The sequence below is a fragment of the Calidris pugnax genome, unplaced genomic scaffold (assembly GCF_001431845.1).
Source record: "Calidris pugnax isolate Ruff unplaced genomic scaffold, ASM143184v1 scaffold8, whole genome shotgun sequence".
In the NCBI taxonomy this organism is placed as follows: domain Eukaryota; kingdom Metazoa; phylum Chordata; class Aves; order Charadriiformes; family Scolopacidae; genus Calidris; species Calidris pugnax.
The window spans coordinates 15,210,615-15,228,547 of NW_015090830.1; the positions used below are offsets into that span (position 1 = coordinate 15,210,615).

At 44.6% G+C, this 17,933-nt stretch overlaps 1 protein-coding gene across 1 annotated transcript in view; it reads right to left on the bottom strand.

Annotated features, from left to right (window-relative positions):
* Positions 1–17,933, bottom strand: part of SLC22A23 (solute carrier family 22 member 23) — a gene marked incomplete at its 5' end in the record, with an annotated part of 112,830 nt that overhangs the window by 6,602 nt on the left and 88,295 nt on the right. The window contains 5 exons of the mRNA XM_014940771.1: positions 565–688; positions 2,473–2,505; positions 5,228–5,460; positions 8,179–8,281; positions 13,709–13,798. Of these exons, the coding sequence (XP_014796257.1) occupies positions 565–688; positions 2,473–2,505; positions 5,228–5,460; positions 8,179–8,281; positions 13,709–13,798 (583 nt within the window). The remainder of the gene's footprint in view (positions 1–564; positions 689–2,472; positions 2,506–5,227; positions 5,461–8,178; positions 8,282–13,708; positions 13,799–17,933) is intronic.

Below are 17,933 nucleotides of genomic sequence, written 5' to 3' on the forward strand. Positions count from 1 at the left end.
GAGCATCCATACACACCAAAAGCATTTAACACTGCATGTTGCAACATCTCCTTTCCACCAAAGCACCCCTATAGCTGGCCTGATTAACCTGCCCTATGGAGGCAGGGATTGCCCGCGCCTATGTCCTCCTCCGCACACTCGTGGAATTTCTCTTTTAATATCAAGCCGTAGACTCACATGGTCACTGCTTGTACAAATCTGGCAGAGTAAACGAAGCAATAACATGGTTGAACTGCAAGATCTGGTTCAGCTAAGTATTTAAGACCGTACCACGCTGCAAACACATGTAATTTGTTTGACGACTGGCTTCCTGATAGTCACCACGATGGGACACAAGGTGGAGCCATCGGAAACAAAGCCTCTCTTGTCTACAAGACAGGCATTTACTTAGGCAAACTGACTGCAGCAATACCGAATTAAAGAGCGGCCTAAAAATTGCTCTGAGGTCTCCAATTATGGGGAATTTCCCCTCCCATGCAATGTGTGAAGTTACACGGCCAGTTATCCATTAAACGAGGATAATTTCATCCCCATCCTTTGAAGAGGGGGGCTCCAATGTCTCACCTGATTACTGTGGGTGTGATTTCAGCACAGAAGAACACGCTGAGGCTTCCAACGGCATGCGAAGAAAACATACCCACAATGGAAAATGCGGTAGAGAATTTGTCTTTCACGCTGTCACTCATACCTGCCAAGACAAGCGTGTTCACAAAAAGTGAGAATGAGGCCAAACTTCCAAGGAAGAAAACAAGAAAACAGGTTTATGTTACTCATTCTCCCTAGTTTGAGTCATTTTTGTAATACTAATTTAAAACCGGTATTTATAAAACCCATTCCCCAAGCACCCAAGACACAAACATCCATGAAAAAAAATCATAATGCCATGCCAAATATGGCAGCGATCTCTGGATTATTTATGCCCAACCACCACAAAAAGGTAAAATCCAAGAAAAAAACACATTTTGGGCAGTCTTTTAGGCACCAGCCACTTCTCTCCCACGTTTGACAGACGTGTGGAGGCAGGCGGCGTTCATCGAGCTGCCAAACACCTGGTGGAGCTGGGTGGCTCAGGCACTGGAGAGGCTCGCAGGACCAGAGGGGAAAGAAATAAAAGCGCCTCCCGTCTCCGAGCTGAGCCCTTGCATGTCATCAGTCTGCAAACTCTGGCCGTAACCCCCAGCTTGGCAGCCTTTGCCTGACAACCTTGGGCGAGGAAAGCCAATGCCAAGGACAGTGAAGCACCCCCCTAAGTCACCGTGTCCAACAAGGCTGCTTTTTCAATCGTTTCATGGCTGGATGGCAGCAAGGTTTGAGGGAGCGAACAGCGTCTATCAAGGACAAGGAGAAACCCCAGTAAATCTAAACAAAGCTAAAGGAAGCTGCTTCCTGGCCATGATGGCAATACATCCCTCACTTGATTCCTACTCACCACCTTCTGCGGGAAGGGCTGGAGTATCTGACCCAGGGTTATACAAGCTCATGTGCTCTCTCCTGGCTAGCAAGCGGCCACGTTATTCGGAGAGAGTATTGCACCATATGAGGGGAACACAGTGTGTCTGGTGAGAGTGCTGGGGAAAGGACTGGAGCTTTGCAGCCAGTGTCTCCCACCTTCCTCCAGCCAAGACCCAAGATCTGCCCAGAGAAAGGGCTGCTCATGGGCCTGCAGTCCCAAGCAGGTGCACCCTCTGGATTGGGCACAATGAAAAGTAACACCTGCTATTGTTCTTGCTGAATATATCAGCTCTCAGGAGAGCAAAAGGTCCTTGGGAGCCCTTAGGTTACAGCTTCTGAAACGTGCTACAGCTTGCTCAGGGCTAAGCCCTTTCTGTGATGTGCCCCAAGTCTGGGGGAGAGAGCAGATACTGCTGTCCTGATAAGGATGTGAGCATGGCACCTTGCAAACTATGGGTCTCTGAGGCTCCCTGCAAGAGCTGCACCACTGACCCCACAGGGAGTCGTGACTGCTCAGCAGAACAGACCTTGGAAAAGCTGGGCAAGGGCAGGTTCATTAAATCAGATACAGAAGGGTGAGTTTTGTTCCCCTGTAGCCTGTCACTACATTGCAATTACAGTACTTCAGGCTGGGATAAGGTGCCCAGGAAAGCATTTTCTAAGGTGTTTAAGTCCCCTTACCAGAAGGAACTTTGCCATTTCAGATCTTTCTGGAAAAGACCAAACTGGGAATGTTGCTTCTGAGAAAGCCTTGCCCCTTATCTAAAAATGAAGCTTGGGGGACCTCTGCACCCTCTCTTGACATGCAGAGGCAAATCAGACTATGTAGAAGGGATGCTACACCAAGAGACTGCATATAAACAAACAGGCCTGCCTACAAGTGGGGTGCCAACGTATTATGTAGAGGTGGGCTTTTCCCCTGCACCCCTCTGCTGTGGCAGCTCCCCTCTGAGTGCTTTGGCCCCAGCCTTTTGGATCTACGTGCTCCTGGCATGATGCAGACCCGTCTGTAAACCATACCTGAGTCTGGAAGTTGACTGTATTTTCCGATCACTGGATCCAAGACCACAGAAGTTAGAGTAAGATAAAAATAAGAGAGAAAGGGAGAGAAAAAAAAAAAAAAAAGAAGAACATACTGTTGTTACATATTTATTTTTCCAAAGGGAAAAAAAAAAAAAAAGAAGGTAAATCCCACATGCCACCCTAGGCCCCCATTCACTGCTCCTTTCCCCGATCTAAAGGGAAAAAAAAAAAAAAAAGAAGGTAAATCCCACATGCCACCCTAGGCCCCCATTCACTGCTCCTTTCCCATGCCATGACTGGCACATTTTCCCATGGCCACTACATAGGACATGCCATTTCCAGGCCCCTTTCAGCTGGAGGTCAACATGCTAATGAGACAGTGATAACAAATGCAGCAATAAAGCATTTTTAAGAGCTCCAGAATTACCACTGGGATTAACACAAAAGCCTCTTTGTTGTTAACGAAGGGGGAGAAGAGAAACTGCCCTTGTGCTGCAGCCCCGAGAGAATGGCCAACAGAGGCTTGAGTTAGAGAGCAAAACTCTGGGCATCAGCACTCTCGCACTGGTGGGAGAGCTATTCCTTGCCAAAATAGTGAGTTGGTGGTCCATGTGTCATGCTATCCACCAGTTGCCATGCATCCTAACCACAAAGGAGCCCACGGCAGTACTGGGCAGCAAGGGAGAGGGCAGTGCCATGAGCTGGGCACAGCTCTGCTGGTGATCTCCCACCAGGCTCCTAAGACATCTCAGGTGACACCCCAGGGTCCAGAGGAAGGTATAAACACGGAAAACCTCAAGGTCTGCCACAGGTTTGCTGCTAATGGACAATACCGCTCTCCCTCTCTCGCCTTCCTTCTCAAATTCTTATTTCATTTACTAACTACACCCAAATTACGCTAAGCTGAAACACACAGGAGGCTGTAACAGATTTCATAATCAGCAGGGTCACTGCTTCCCTCCAAACACTATCTAGCTCTTCTGAGGAAGAAGGGAGGCACGGTCTAAAGTCGGGGGGAGACAAATTGCTCTGAAGTTCAAGGCTGCCTTTCCCTCCTCTTCTCACAAAGGAAGGGGAGAGGGGAGAGGGCAGAGTGGGGAAGGCTGATGGGTGCACGGCGTTGACAGAAGTCTGGGTGCCAATGTGGCAGAAGTCACCCAGAGCCCATGGCTGCTCTTAGTTTTAGCAACTTTGCTCACAAAACCACCTAAGCCCGTTACAGAAAAGGTTGTAACGATTCCTACAAGGCGTTCCTCCCCACCTCACTCACCCCTTTTTTTGTTGTTGAAAAACTGCAAACAGATTTTCATGGCTCTGGAGCAGACTAATGGCTCTGGCAAACTTTCTCTAAGCAACTGCATGTTTATTACCACAACAGCCTCAACAAGCATTTGATATCCTTAAAAAAAAAAGTTAATCTAGTGTAGAGAGACACTGATGGACACCGCCATCAGAATGTGGAGTTGCAGGAGGTCGCACACATGCACAGTGTGCATCTGCTTGTGAATGGACACAGCTTGTCAACGGGCTGGGGATGAGGTGGGGCCAGGGGGCTTCTATTCTCAGCTGGGACTGCTGGACATGGCAAATATGTGCTCAACGGGAGTGTAAGCATCTGTGCCAAGCTGGGAGCAAACACATGCGATTTTGGAGTTTCCTCCATGTCATGAAAGAGGTCCCCTGTTTCCCTCCTACACTCCCACAAATAGCGTGCTCACTAAAGGTTACCTTAGTAAACACTTTCAGGAAACATGGTCTGTAAATATGGACAATTCTTGCTGGCTTGGGGTTGCCTTCAGCATGTGGGAATGTGAAATCTTTCCATCCTCAATGCAAAAAACTCTCTCATTAAAGCCCTTAATTATTTCTAAACTTAGAAATGAAAAACAGCAGCATCCAGTGTTCTAGTGTTTGCCTCATATCCAGTTTGTTCAAAGCATGTCTCAACCCTTTTCCCCTTCCTTGGGGAGGTTTCATGGGACAGAGGTCTAATGGTTGGCAACCGTGAGAGTGGCAAAGCACATCCCACCTTCCCTCTGCTTCAACACCTCTCTGATCCATCCAGTTCAACTTCCTCAAGCTTCAGAAAATTAAGACAAGGAAGTAAAATTAAAAAAGGAAAGGGAATATTTCTGTAGCAGTTTTAATAGCTGAAGCAGTTCAAAAGGGCCAGAGGAAGGTCACTGCCTGCAAAGGAGGAGGGAAACTCTTGCTTTTGGCAGGAACAACCCGTTTGAAAAGCTGTGTCACCTCACAAAATCATGTGTACATGTTCATACAGACTATGCATATATACTATGTTAAAAGTAGGGTCTTTCAGCTGCATATTTCCATTACTTATACATAGCAAGATGCTCAGAGCAGGGAGAGGACATACACCTACTGCTTTAACTTATTTTTGGTTTAGAGGCCATTTGAGAAGCTGACTCAAGTGGGAAAGTTTTCCCATCCCTATCCAGATCTTTCCCCAGAGGCTACTTCATTGAAATAAAATAAAAAGCATTTTTCTATTTGTTTGCTTGTTTTTAAGTGACAGCCCTAGAAGCAGTACCATCACTAAACAAGCTTCACCACAGCGTCTTCATCCAGAACACAATGCCTTTTTTAAATGAACCTAAGCCAACAAGTGTTTGAGGAATCCTTCAAACAAATTCAGCTTCTTAAGCTAAGCAGGCAGAAGGCAAAGGAAATGCTAATATTTCCTGGTCCCTTATTTGCATGTCAAACTGAAAAACTCTCATCTCCAACTTACAGTTGAGAAGGCCCAGCTGCAGAAGCGAAGCCAGGGCTGTAAGGATCATGAAAAGCAGGAGTCCTCCTCTCCTCCCCAGAAACCCGACCACCGGGCACATGGCCAGGCAGGATGCCAGGGCGATCCCAGCCATGGTGTAGTAGTCCGCATAGAAGTTGTGGGTAATCGCCATCTTCGCTTCGTGCCCCATCATGCTTTTTGCAAAACAGTGGTGTATGCCGTAACCAGTCAGCCTGGGGAAACAGAAGGCAAGAGGAGATCATTGCTGAGAAGGCAGCCACACACTGCAACATAACTCAGAGTAGGAACACAGTAGAGTAGGAAGAATTTCTTCTGCTAAAGGAATATACCACCTAGTGCAAAACCACTCATCTCAAACTTCTAGGTGCTACTGTAAAAACAAGCAATGATCAAAAGCAGCAAAAGAAAAACCTCTATTCAACCATTTGCTATCCACTGGCTCTAGGAGATAGCAAATCATTTGCTATCCACTGGCTCTTACATCTGTTGCTTGTGGTATGATCGGGGTACAAGCAACTTTACAAGTATTGCTAGTGTGTGATTGGTTTTCCCAGTGTATTTGAAAAGGATGTCTCTCTGTTCCTAGTGCATCTGCTGACAGCCACTGTGATGAAGCAGCCTCTAGTTTGGACGGCAAAACATTGTGCAATACAGATGTGTCTTCCAGGAAGACCCACCTGTCTGTGGCATTTAGTTGTACTAAAGACCGCATCTCGCTTCCCAAGCTAGCCTGTTACAACTGAAAACCCCTCAGAAACAAGTATTTGAAGTCACATGTGCTACAACTAGGAAACAATAGGCCCTAAATACAATCTACACCTTTACACTACCCTTCGTAGCAATGTGTCTCCCCTTCTTTTAAATGTTGCTTCATGTTGTCAGTGATCAACGTCTTGCCACAACAACCTCTTTGTTGTGCTCTCTCCCACCCCCAGAAAAAAAAAGACAGGAAAATGGACGAGAAAAAGAGTAGGGGGCTGGAGGTACAGAATTCAGATGAGAAGCCCCAGCATCACCTCTGATATGGTGCAAAACTGCAGCAGAGCTCCTACAGGAGGTCAAATGCTCCCAACTGCCCCCATCACAGCACAAATACCTCTGCTGGGAAGGGCCTCCTGTCTCTGGCATTTAGACCAGACAAACCTCATATCAGAAATTAATTGTGCCTGATAGAGGCAGGCATGGATCCAGGTCTCCAAAAAATGAATGGCACGCACATTACACTGATACCCCTCTATTCTCCTGAAGGTAAGGCATTTGAAGCTCTGTCAGTGTAAACTGGATATTAATATAAGCACAGAAACAGTTGGAGCAATACACAGTCGCTGATTGCATGGGAGCCCAGGGCCTGAGGAATTTCACTTGTGATCTTGTGAATCAATGCTATAGTTCAAAAATATACTCCCAATATTAAACACCTTTCCCCTGATAAAAACCTAACACAAGTACTTGCTGTTACACAAGAACGTCATTTGCTTTGGTTATCTAGATTATAACTGACTCCTCCCGTAAGAGAAATATCAATTAGCAAAATAATATTTAATAAGAGGGCAGAGTGAATGAGCCCGTATCTTCTCTATCTCTCTTCTGCACATGCAAACACCTTGCTGAAGTTGCTATTTAGGCCATGACCTATAAGCTAAATTAATGTATCATTTGAACTTTGCCTTCCAGCCTGCCTCCCCAGGAATTACTCTATTATCTTAACTTGCTGAGCAGCTCAGAACAGTTGCTTTTAAAACTAAATACATTTATCTCCCTTGATGTCTCATCATTCCCTCCAAAAGGTTCCTTATCCATATTCCACACTAAAATTTAGCACAGCCCCATCTAACAGGAATAACAGAATTAGGTAGGGTTTTTTTTTTTCCACCCCCTAAAAACAAGTATGAAAGCTATTTCCTCAAACACACATCTGCTTCACGCTCTACTTGGACAGCAAACAGCCTCCGTCTGCTATTGCCAGAAGTCATTCTTTGGGCTGCCTAATTCTGGTTTAGGGAATTTCCAAATGTGCATAATTAAAAAGTAGGAGAGAAGAGGAGAATTCCCCATGTAAAGGTTTTTCACAAATACAGTTAACACTGGCTATCAAATCTACCAGCTCAGCCCAAGAGGAAAATGCTGTTTCAGAACAGAGGGAGTCACCCACCGGTAGGTGAGGGAGAGACACAGAATCATAAAACCAGAGTTGGTTGCACCCCTACTGTCCCCCAAAGTTGAGTTTGGTTAGAGGCTAAATTTGCAGCCCATCCTTTTCCTCTTTACAAGGTGCTGAGTTTTGGACAGAAGGTCTCAGAGCCTATAACCTGCAAAACTCTCAGGCAGATGCCTGGTTTTGCCCACGTACACATGTCCAAGTCGAAGCTTTAGGACGCAGGCACCACGTTGCTCTGTGTGAGACCACACATCCTCCCTGCGTATCATTTGGGAGAGCCGAAGCTCTTCATAATCTGCTGCTGAAGACCTACCAAGGACAGCTGTTATACAAGGGAGCAGGCTTGTATTTGTTGGCAAGCAACATCTGCCTCTGCAACACAGCTATTTCAGATGGGAAAAACGTGAACTTGTGCTCATGTGGCACTAATGATTTCAGAAATCCCGCCCAGGATGCCAGCAGCAGCAGATGTCTGCATGCATGAGCATGTACCAGCACGTGGCCATGCCAGACCACTGGTGATTGCAATGCACTTGCAGCATGACACCTGAGAAGACACATGGTGCTGCTGTCTGAAACAGCCCGTGAGTTCCTCCACATTTGCCATAGAAAATAATTCCCTGCAATAGCTGATGTTTTTCCAGGATCATTTATCAGAGACACTAGCAAAGGGTCCCACATTAGGACACTGAGGAGCTCCTTCATCACTCCCCGTTACTGCTTCCAGTTCACCAACCACACAACTACCCAAACAGAAAGAGATCAGACTTACGAGTTCACACACAGTACTACGATGTTTTTCCACAGGTTCCTGGTTCCCACCACTTTAACAATGCAGACTTTCTTCGGTCTCCTGGTGATCTCCTTTTCCAGCTCTGAAACAAATCAAATGAAAATTATTCTTTCACTGGGGAGAATGAGAAAGAGAAGCTTCACTTGTGAGCTACAGGTATTCTGAGGGGTGTTCTGGAGAGCAGAACACTATTGATTACACTAATAGGAGTGATAAAAACACTAAACAACCTGCCTAAAGTCCACCTCAGGTTCCTCCTTTTCTTTGAGGCTTCCCTTAACCTTCTTGGGGCTGCAGAACTGCCCAAGGACTCCTTAACACCCCAAACCTCCTCCCGGTTTAAAAAGTTTATATAAAATGGGGGCAATACAGAGCTTGATCCCAGCCAAGTGTGATATAAACTTTCCTGAAGAACTTCAAGATTCTGTTAATTTTTAAATCCTCCCCAGGTAGGACGGTGCTTGTGCAGTTACAAGACCTGCTGCCATTCTGCAACGCACACCTGAAAAGCCATGGCACGGAAAGGGCTGCAGCTCAAGCTCATTTTTCACACGAATCTTTTGAGCTCTGTTCAAATCCAGGTTTCAGAAAGAAGTGGCTAGGACTCTATGTCAGATCATCCTCTTCTCTTTCCCCCATTTCAAATATTTAAAATTGTTCTGGTGGTTGTCCTAAACAGAAGACATTTCCTTCAAGAGAAATCCTTGGGCATCATCAGCTGTGATGTCTTTGTGTTTCAGAACTAAAGCCTCGTCACGTCCTTGAAGTGCTGGGCAGTTGCAAGCTACCTCTTCTTTGCAATCCTACACTAACACACAAGCCTCCCAAATATTGCACCGGATATACTCTTGTCCACAGGGGACAAAAATGAAGGGCGCTGCTTAATCCCCAAATATCATCAGGTTAGAGCTTGAATGCTTGCCCGAGCACACCAACAACATCACTGTGTCCAAGCTACTGGATGAGCGAGAGGGCTGCAGGGGCATGAAGTGCGGTCAAAACGGAAGAAGCTGTAGCTATAAAGAAGCGTCACAAAAAACGATGCACTCCAAGAGTACAGACTAGGAGAGTTTTTTAGGGCAAAGGCTTGTATACTGCTGCTTTCTAGAGGGACTGCGTTTGAAGGCGGCAGCGTGGCCCTGCACGGCTTCCCCTCCTGCATAGGCAATTAGCCCGGGTGTCCTCAGTCGCCCGCTCTCGCCTGCCCCGACCCCTGCGTTACTCCACAGAATAGTAATCTCTTCAAGAGATGCAAGACAGGGAAAAATAAAAGCGAGACGTGGGGGGAAAAAAATATGAGATAAATCACCTGAATTTTACAAGCAAAACACACATTTTTTTTGCTGTTATTTGAAAATTTTATCATAAAAGTAATAAATCAAAGAAACGCTATATATGTGCAAATAGTAGAACTATTCACTGCTCTCAAGTCACTCCTGGTCTTCTATATAGAGTAAATACAGGGAACACTTCTGAGAAAAGCAGCAAAGAGTATTTTACATTAATGACTGTAGTTAAGCAGAATATTGCTGTACTGCTTTCCTTACTACCTGATAACATCCATTTCTCCCCAGAATCTACACAGCATGAAGCTCACAAAAGCATAAAAACAGAGGTGGAGCAAAAGAGGAAATTGGTCAAATTAATATTTGTACTACAGGAGCACTCAGCAGGCTCAGCAATGGATCAGGGCTATATTAAAAATATAAGCAATAAAATAAGATGGTACCTAATCTCAAAGAGCAAGATCAAAATGATTTTTCTGGAAAGGAGTAAGTGGGAATAAAGTAATTCAGAACAAGTGAAGCAGTTAGCTAAAACATAGTTCTAGAGCCTGTAATTGAGCCCAAGCCAAACCTTCTACAGCCAAGGAGTGAAAGCAAGCACTGGAAGCAGCACAGCTGGTGACTGTTTGTTGTTTCAGCTGAAGGGCAACAATGAAAATCAACACCCAAACAACACACACTGCACAGATTTCATGCAGACATAAGGATTCACTTTCAAACGGTCCAAGAATGACCAGATCTGGCCTGTCAAAGTAAAACATCATCTCTGTCTGCAAAATACAGTCCCTGATGCTATATTCTTTGAATTTTCTTAATTTTTTTTTCTGTTTGTTTCTCAAAGTAATTGTCACTTTTTTTCTTTGGGAAGAGAATGTAGACTTTATTTTCAGTATGTGCTTTACTCAGTCACAACTTAATAAAATTAGGAGAAGCAATTGTCATGCATCCTTCCCATGTGCACTCAAGCCTGCTTTTAAACTTCCTTATAAATCAGTCCTTCCGAACCAATTCTCGTTAGTGTTGTCACTGAACTGCTGTTCTGCCCTCAAGAACCAGATAGCCCGTGGGTAATGTGAACTGACAAACACCTCCTCTGCTTCAGCTGCAGTGAGGATCCTACACGAGTGGGATTTCACTCTCCTCCTCTACCCTGCCTCGTGCAGCAGCCTCCCTTCAGTGGACTCGTGCTTCTGCTCTGGTGAGGATACAGCATCGTTACACAAAAATGTCCCAAAAGAGATTCTAGATGTAGCTTCATTACAAGGACTAAAGAAAAAAAAAAAAAGAAGAGAGAAAAAGGGGGAAAAACAAACAAACAAAAAGAATCTGGCCTCTAACCTTACACCAAAGAACACAAAGAGCACTTGACTTTTTACTAAAAGCTGGCTCTACCAGCTACTTACTCCTCCAGCCCTTGATGTGTTAAAACTCTGCCTCAGATGAATGACTCTTCCCCAAGTCTCCAACACTGTATATCTTTCTGACAACTTTCTCCATCCTTTATTTCTATAAATACCAGCCAGATGTTCACAAAAAACCCACCCTACTGCAAAGTCAATCATTTACAATAATCAAAATACCATTCAGATAGCAACAAATAAGCTATATGACTTGCAAAAAAAAATCACCGACTACAGAACTGGCTCTCATTTAAGTGGCCCGCTGTCTTTGGAGGTAGCCTGCTTGCACAAAAGCCTGCTCCGACTGACTCAGACAGGCATCAGGAGAGCGACAGCTCTTCGGCTTCATAGGTCAATGTTAAGCTCTTAAAAGAGAAGTCAAGCCAATGCCCATTAAAACCCCACGGGAGCAAACTATTGCTCTGTCAGTTACTGGAATAACACCAGGAAAACTCCCCGTCCCCAACTTATTATTTGATTTTGCTCTGAAGTCACCAGTTCAGAAGGAATTTGCATTAAACATTTCAGTTCTGACTGATTCACCAGAGGGTCAAGTGTGGAAAATAAAAAATATCTTTATCCATTTACTCAGAGGCCCATTATGAGTTTTCCCATACTCTGGAGCCCACACACACTCTAGGCTTCCTATTCAGGGACTCCATAAGGAAACTGTCAACAAGCTAACTCTTTATATCTCAGTGGAAATTAGAACTATTCATTGGGAGACTTTAAAAGTCTCATGGGGAGGGGAACCCTACCAGCTTCCAGCTCCCAATGCTGCTGAATTCTCACGGGATCCCCTGTGTTTCAGGAGCACGGCTTTCAAAATCAGAAAGTATCTCTAAAGCCTTCAAATGAAGCCACCCATCTCTGCATCACTTGGCAAAGACAAAATAGACAAAGCTCAAATCAAGCTGCCGAAAAAGGATGTCCAAAATGACAAGTGCCCTGTGGTGATGGACTTCTGCTGGATTTTTCTGGCTGCTAAACGATACTGACAGTAGCTCTTTGAGCGTGAAAAGAGCTATGGAAGCCCAGCACAGAGGCTCAATCAATCCCCGGAGCACGACAGCCCTGCAGCAGGAGGTAGATCGGTCTGAAATGCAGAGCTGAAGCAACCTACTCACAGCTGAGTTACTGGTACACAGGGTTACAGTTATACCTTCAAGGATCGCTGTCTCCATGATCTCCCTTTGTGCTAATTTATTTATATATTTATTTTTAATCATGGGGGACTAGCAGCCTGATACATTGTGTTTTTGAAAAGCCTGACAGTAAAGGAATATTAAAGGCTATTAAGTCACATACAGAAATTATGAGGTGGGTAAGGAGGTGATTGACCGGCAGACAGTCATAAGGGGGTAGAAAAATTTGAATCACAAGTGGATGGCAGGAGGTTAGTGACAGGGTGACTTGTCTTATTCTGAAAATAAATAAATAAATTTAAAAATCATGTTTAATAACCTCACTAGGGAGCTTGGCACAAACCTTAGGAAAGTGCCAATGAAGTCTGCTGGTGACAAAGTGAGGCACTGCCAGCAGTACAGCACAGAAATGGGACATCAGAGGGAACCGGGTGAGCTTGAGACCCTGCGCGGCAAAAGCAAGTAAAAATGCAAAATACAAGGTTAGATACTCAGGGACTAATGGGAAATGCTTCTTCTGGAAGATAAGCTTTTAGCAAATACTGTGATGGACTTGGTTTAAGGTACCAGTTTATTGTGTCCATGAGGTATTTGCAATTCAGACAGTGAAATACTGGTGCTCTTTTACCAATATTTGAGAAACTAAAGCTTTGGCAAGTCTGTTTATGAAAGGAAAGGAAATAGAGGAGGACTTCAGCTCAGCAAAGGAATGGGGCTGCTCTGTCCTCACATAGCATAGGAAAATAGGAAAAAGATTTAAGATAGCCACCAAGAGGAGCAAATGGGGAGGGAAAAAAGCCAAAGAACCTAGACAGCTATAGTGTATTTGAATTGAATGCTAAAAAGTAACCCAGTACAAGAGCAATTTGGAGTCTGGAATAGCCTTTCGACAAAAGCACAGGACATAAATACTAACAGCATTTAAAATGAAGCTCATTTCATGAGAGTAACTCGATGACTATAATAGCAAAGGACTGATTGCAATAATTTGTTTCAATCCTGTATATCTAATTATATTCAAAAATATAGGAAAAGCCAGACATAAGGTTGCCATTGCAATCTTCAATTGCTCATATGCATTATGATACAGCACTCAATTAAATGATCACACATTAGATTTTCCCCCAGAATGCTCACCACTGTCAGCAAATGGGCAGCTATTAATGTTGTCTCTACCTTTCCCATTCAACATGTGCCCCTCAGCCTTATTATCCAAGTCTCCTGGTGAATACAAAATCATAGGTTTCCTCAGAGACATTCTTACAATGCTGTCAGAATATTCATGTCCTTCATAAATACCAATGAAATCATCCCCACCACCTTCTTGTAAAAGTAGGGACAAAGATTACTCCTGTTTTGCAGGCAGGGAGATAAAATGTAGGAGAATTGTGTCCAGAATGAGAAAAATCATGCAGCAATACCCCTTGTAGGTGCTGATATAAATGCTCCAGCTTTCTGCAAATCAAGCCTCAGAATTGCATGCTGGAGATAGACACTGAAGAAACTGTGATTAGTGACAGCATTGGAAGAGCCTGATTCCAAGGAAATTTCCATCATCATACAAGGACATCCATGGCAGACACAGGGAACATGGACAGCTCTTCAGGAGCCACTCAGCTTCGTTTCCCCAAGAGTGTCCTCTTTCCTTCTAAAACCCTCTGCCTCATTCACTACACACCTTCCAAATTCTGCAACAAATGAGGAACAGACAACAGCGTCATCCCCACAGCATCGTCCATGCTATGCACTGATTCGTCCATCCTATGCCCTGTGGAAAAAATAGGTCGTAATCATGTTATTAAAGGCTGTATCATCATGCCTTCATGCCAGGAGGCCAAGCAAGGGTTGCCCAGGCAACCTGACTTCTTGTATTTCCCAAAGCGTGACTTGTCAATGTTTACATTACTCTAACACTAAAAAAAAAAAAAAAAAAAATCAACACAAAGAATACCTCAAATGTCACTATGTGGAGCCATCAGGAGGTTTCAGACACCTATACATGCACTGCTGTTATCTACTGCCGGAGCTATGGAGGAAACCTGAGCAGGCAGAGCAGGTGAGCTGGGCAGTATGGAGTGGTGAAGCACACATTTTAGGAGTGGATTTCACAAGAGAAAAGTGCCGAGACTGAGCCCTTAGGCTAGACAGCTTGTTCTGGGGGTAGGGGGAAGGAAATGGTCACAGTCCGTTTGATCTCCATGCTCTAGCTCTCCTCTCCTCTTCCTGTACAGTCATTAATTCTCCTCAGTCCCTTGTTGCCTTTGCCCCTATAAGTCCCTTCCAACTCTTTTCACTCTCTTATTTCCTCTCTTCTCTGTCCACTCATCCCCTCTTCCTGCTCTCTGCATGGCTCCCCAGGTCTTCCTGAAGAGTGGTCGGGCATTGGAATAGGCTGCCCAGGGAGGTGGTTAAGTCACCATCCCTGGATGTGTTTAAGGGACGTTTAGATGGGGTACTGAGGGATATGGTATAGGGGAGGACTTTGTAGAGTAGGGTAGATGGTTGGACTCAATGATCCCAAGGGTCTCTTCCAACCTGAATGATTCTATTATTCTCTCTTAACCTCTCATGTCTACACCCAGACTCACCCATCCTCTCCCCTCGGTGCCCGTGGGCCAGGGGAACACGGGCAGGGCCAGGGGCTTGCTGCCAGCCCACCACACGCAGTTCCTGCCCTATAAAGCCAGCTCCTCTGGGAGGAAAGGTAGCACTGGGGACAAAGAGCCAGTGTGCCAGCCGGGTACAAAGCAGATGCGACAGGCTGGAGTGCAGCCAGTGAGAGTCTGCGGAGGGCTCGGCTGGTGAGAAAGAGTGATTCAAGCTTAAATAGAGGCTGACACCCCCTCTCTCCCCTCCTTTTTTTCCCCCCTCCCCCTAGCATAGTTGGCTTTTCTCACTGGCATCAAAAGGCACATCCTCTGTACAGCGCTCCCTTTTTCCCCTGTCCTCTCCAAACCCTGCCACTGTCAGAGGTCGCTACCACCCTTGCCAGGGATACAGTCAGGGCATGCATGGGCTCTCCTCTTCCTTTCCTGTAGACCTAGCCAGTAGAGGAGGACTTACACTCATCAGTTTTTTTATTCTTGCTACTGGCTATTTACCATGTAACTGCATGTCCTGAAAGAGTTCCACAAACTCCATCAGTTCCTGATCCCGGACAATAAGGGAGCACCAGGAGAAACCCAGGCCCTCCTGAAAGCTGATTTAACATATGAGGGCATCAGAAATCACTGGCTGATTTTGTGTGAGATGGGAATCTCTGTGGCTGGCACATGTAAGACTTAAGGCTGCCTTCAAGCAGCACTTTGAACTGTTCTAACTGAATTTCCCCCATTTAGCTGACTGATCCCTGGGACTTGTATGGGATATTTAACTTTGGTACCATTAAACAACCAAGAAACAGGATCTAGTAAAGGAACACACCTGTCCGGTTTGTACATAGTAGCATCACATGGAGTTACCTGTATTATGGGGCCAGGGAACTTGCTTGCTTTCTCTAGCTATTACACCTGGTTCTTCAACCACCATAAGCTTTAAAGCAGTAGTGTAGCTGTAGGTGTGATTGTCCTCGGATATGAGGAAAGCTTTGCAGGGAGAGTTAATCTCTTCTACTAGGGAAGAGACTGACTTGCAAACATAGGGCTTTTTCACCCTTTGGAGAAAAAAAAAAAAAAAAAAGGCATGCAAGTACATGGATCCAAGCCTCAAGCTTAGGGAAAAAGAAAAAAAAAAAAGCAAAGCAAAACAGGAAAATAGCTTATGTATAAAAGCAAAGTCATGGCAGCATGTTACTCAGCAGCAAGAAAGATGAATGATAATTTTATATTCTTCATAAAAGAAAAGCCCCTAAAAATCACAGCTTTCCTAACTACAATCCAGACACATACGCACACACAGAGTACTCATTACCACTGAACCCCTTCTTCCTTTCCACAATGCATCCTGCACACTAAAGCTTTTGCCTCCGTTTGGATGTCTGATCTTTGCTGGCCACTTCTGTAATTACATCAATATTATTCCTCTAAGCTTAGAAAGGAACAGCTATAACCTGTCTGTCCACAGGAGCACTACAATTTTCATCTAGAGGTGAATAAAAAGTGGTTTTTGTTATTCAGCCTGTTCAAGCAGTTATTTTTCCATTAAGGAACATCTGAAAGATTTCCCACCACAGGGGAAGAGAAGTAGAACTGATCAAGGGTGGGTTTCCATGGAAGCATTAAGTCTGACACTCAGGTAACCGCTGATACCACTTCTCAAGTGGTGCATTTCCCAGCACATCCAAACACGCCGGCAGGGACAGGTGATGGTGCAGCAGAGATCAGCTTGCAGCCATCAATCTGGTCCAGCCAACAAATAGATCCTTTGCCCCACATGAAGGAAAAAGAAAACATTGATCCTACCAAAATAACAAAAGCCATCTAACCAACACACCTTTAAAATGTGTAAGGACAGTTGATGCTTTGGGATTTCCGATTCCCTTAAAGACTCTTTCCTCCTGTTCTTTAAACAGATCTTCATGCTTTCCTAACATTGATTTCACTCAGGTCAAAACAACTGTCCTGCAGCTGCACTGAAATCTATGTTTGTTTCTCGTTCCACAGGGGAACAGGGAAGAGGTGGGGAAGTTTCTGGGGAAACTGGCAGGGAAAAACCTGTTCTGGAATAATATCATCACAATATTTCATTTGCTCATGACTGAAGCTGACTTTTTTTGGATAATGTTTTGAAATATTTGTCAACAAAACTCACCAAACCCATTTTACGAACGGCATTTCAATATGCAGCTGGATAAAAAACATTCTCTTGATGCAAAAATGAATTTGAACTTTTATTTATAAAAGAGGGCAAAGCGCTGAGTCAACTGGTAAAATTTTGAGACTCAAAACATTAGGGATGAGTTAACCAGGTCTAATTAGCACACCTAGATTTTTTACGCATTAAAGAAGAAAATATGACCACATAAAAAATCTCTTTGTGAAGGCTAACTGTTCCTGCCAAAAATCAAGCCATTGAAAGCTGTTGAGGGAGCATCTCCCCTGGGGTTTTGCAACCAACCACAGACAGTACTTTACACCCCTGGGGCAGGTTATGGAGAAGATAAGGGCAATGTTAATTTACAATGCTCTGGACTCCTATTGGCATCCCTTGTCTCACTTTGTTTGCCATGCATAATCTCTTGCTGGCTGAGTGTTGCCCATCGACTGCCCGTGCTGATTTTCTCCAGTCATGGGTTGTTACCACTGCTGCTGGACCTTTCAACTGCAGCTGGACCACCTTCCAGACATCTAGCTCTTACCTTTAGAGACACCTCCAGGCAGAGCAGTAACAAACTGCTCCCACTCTAGGCATTGATTTAAAAACAACAGATAAATTTTGCTTCCTTTTTTTCTGCCCAACACACAGGCCACCTCCCTGTGGAGGAAACAGACCTTACAGAAGGTTAGTGGCCCTTTCCACAATCGGTAGCGTGGCCAAATGGACCAGTAAAAGCTTTCAGCAGGCAATGAGAATGGTGTGATTCTTCAGAAAGGAGAAGAAACCTGTTCATTGCTTGGACAGCAATTCAAAATTGCATTTTCTTCCATCCCAGAAATACTTCACTCACTTAAATGCTGCTTCTTTTTAGTATAGAACTCGTGTCAGCTGCCAAAATGGGTACATATGAAACTACTGTAACTCTTGTAATGATCTGTTATATAGGATACACTAATTTGACTGGTACATAGTAAAATTACAGTGGGGTTTGCAGCTGGAAGGGACTGCAAGTGAGCAGTTTATCATTTAAATGTATTGGGAGTAATTCAATCACAGGAGGCTGTTACAACAATGCATCCAGGAATAATAAACAGCAACACAATGGCCTCTAACTAGAGGAAAACAGTTTCCAGCCCTTTCAGATGGAA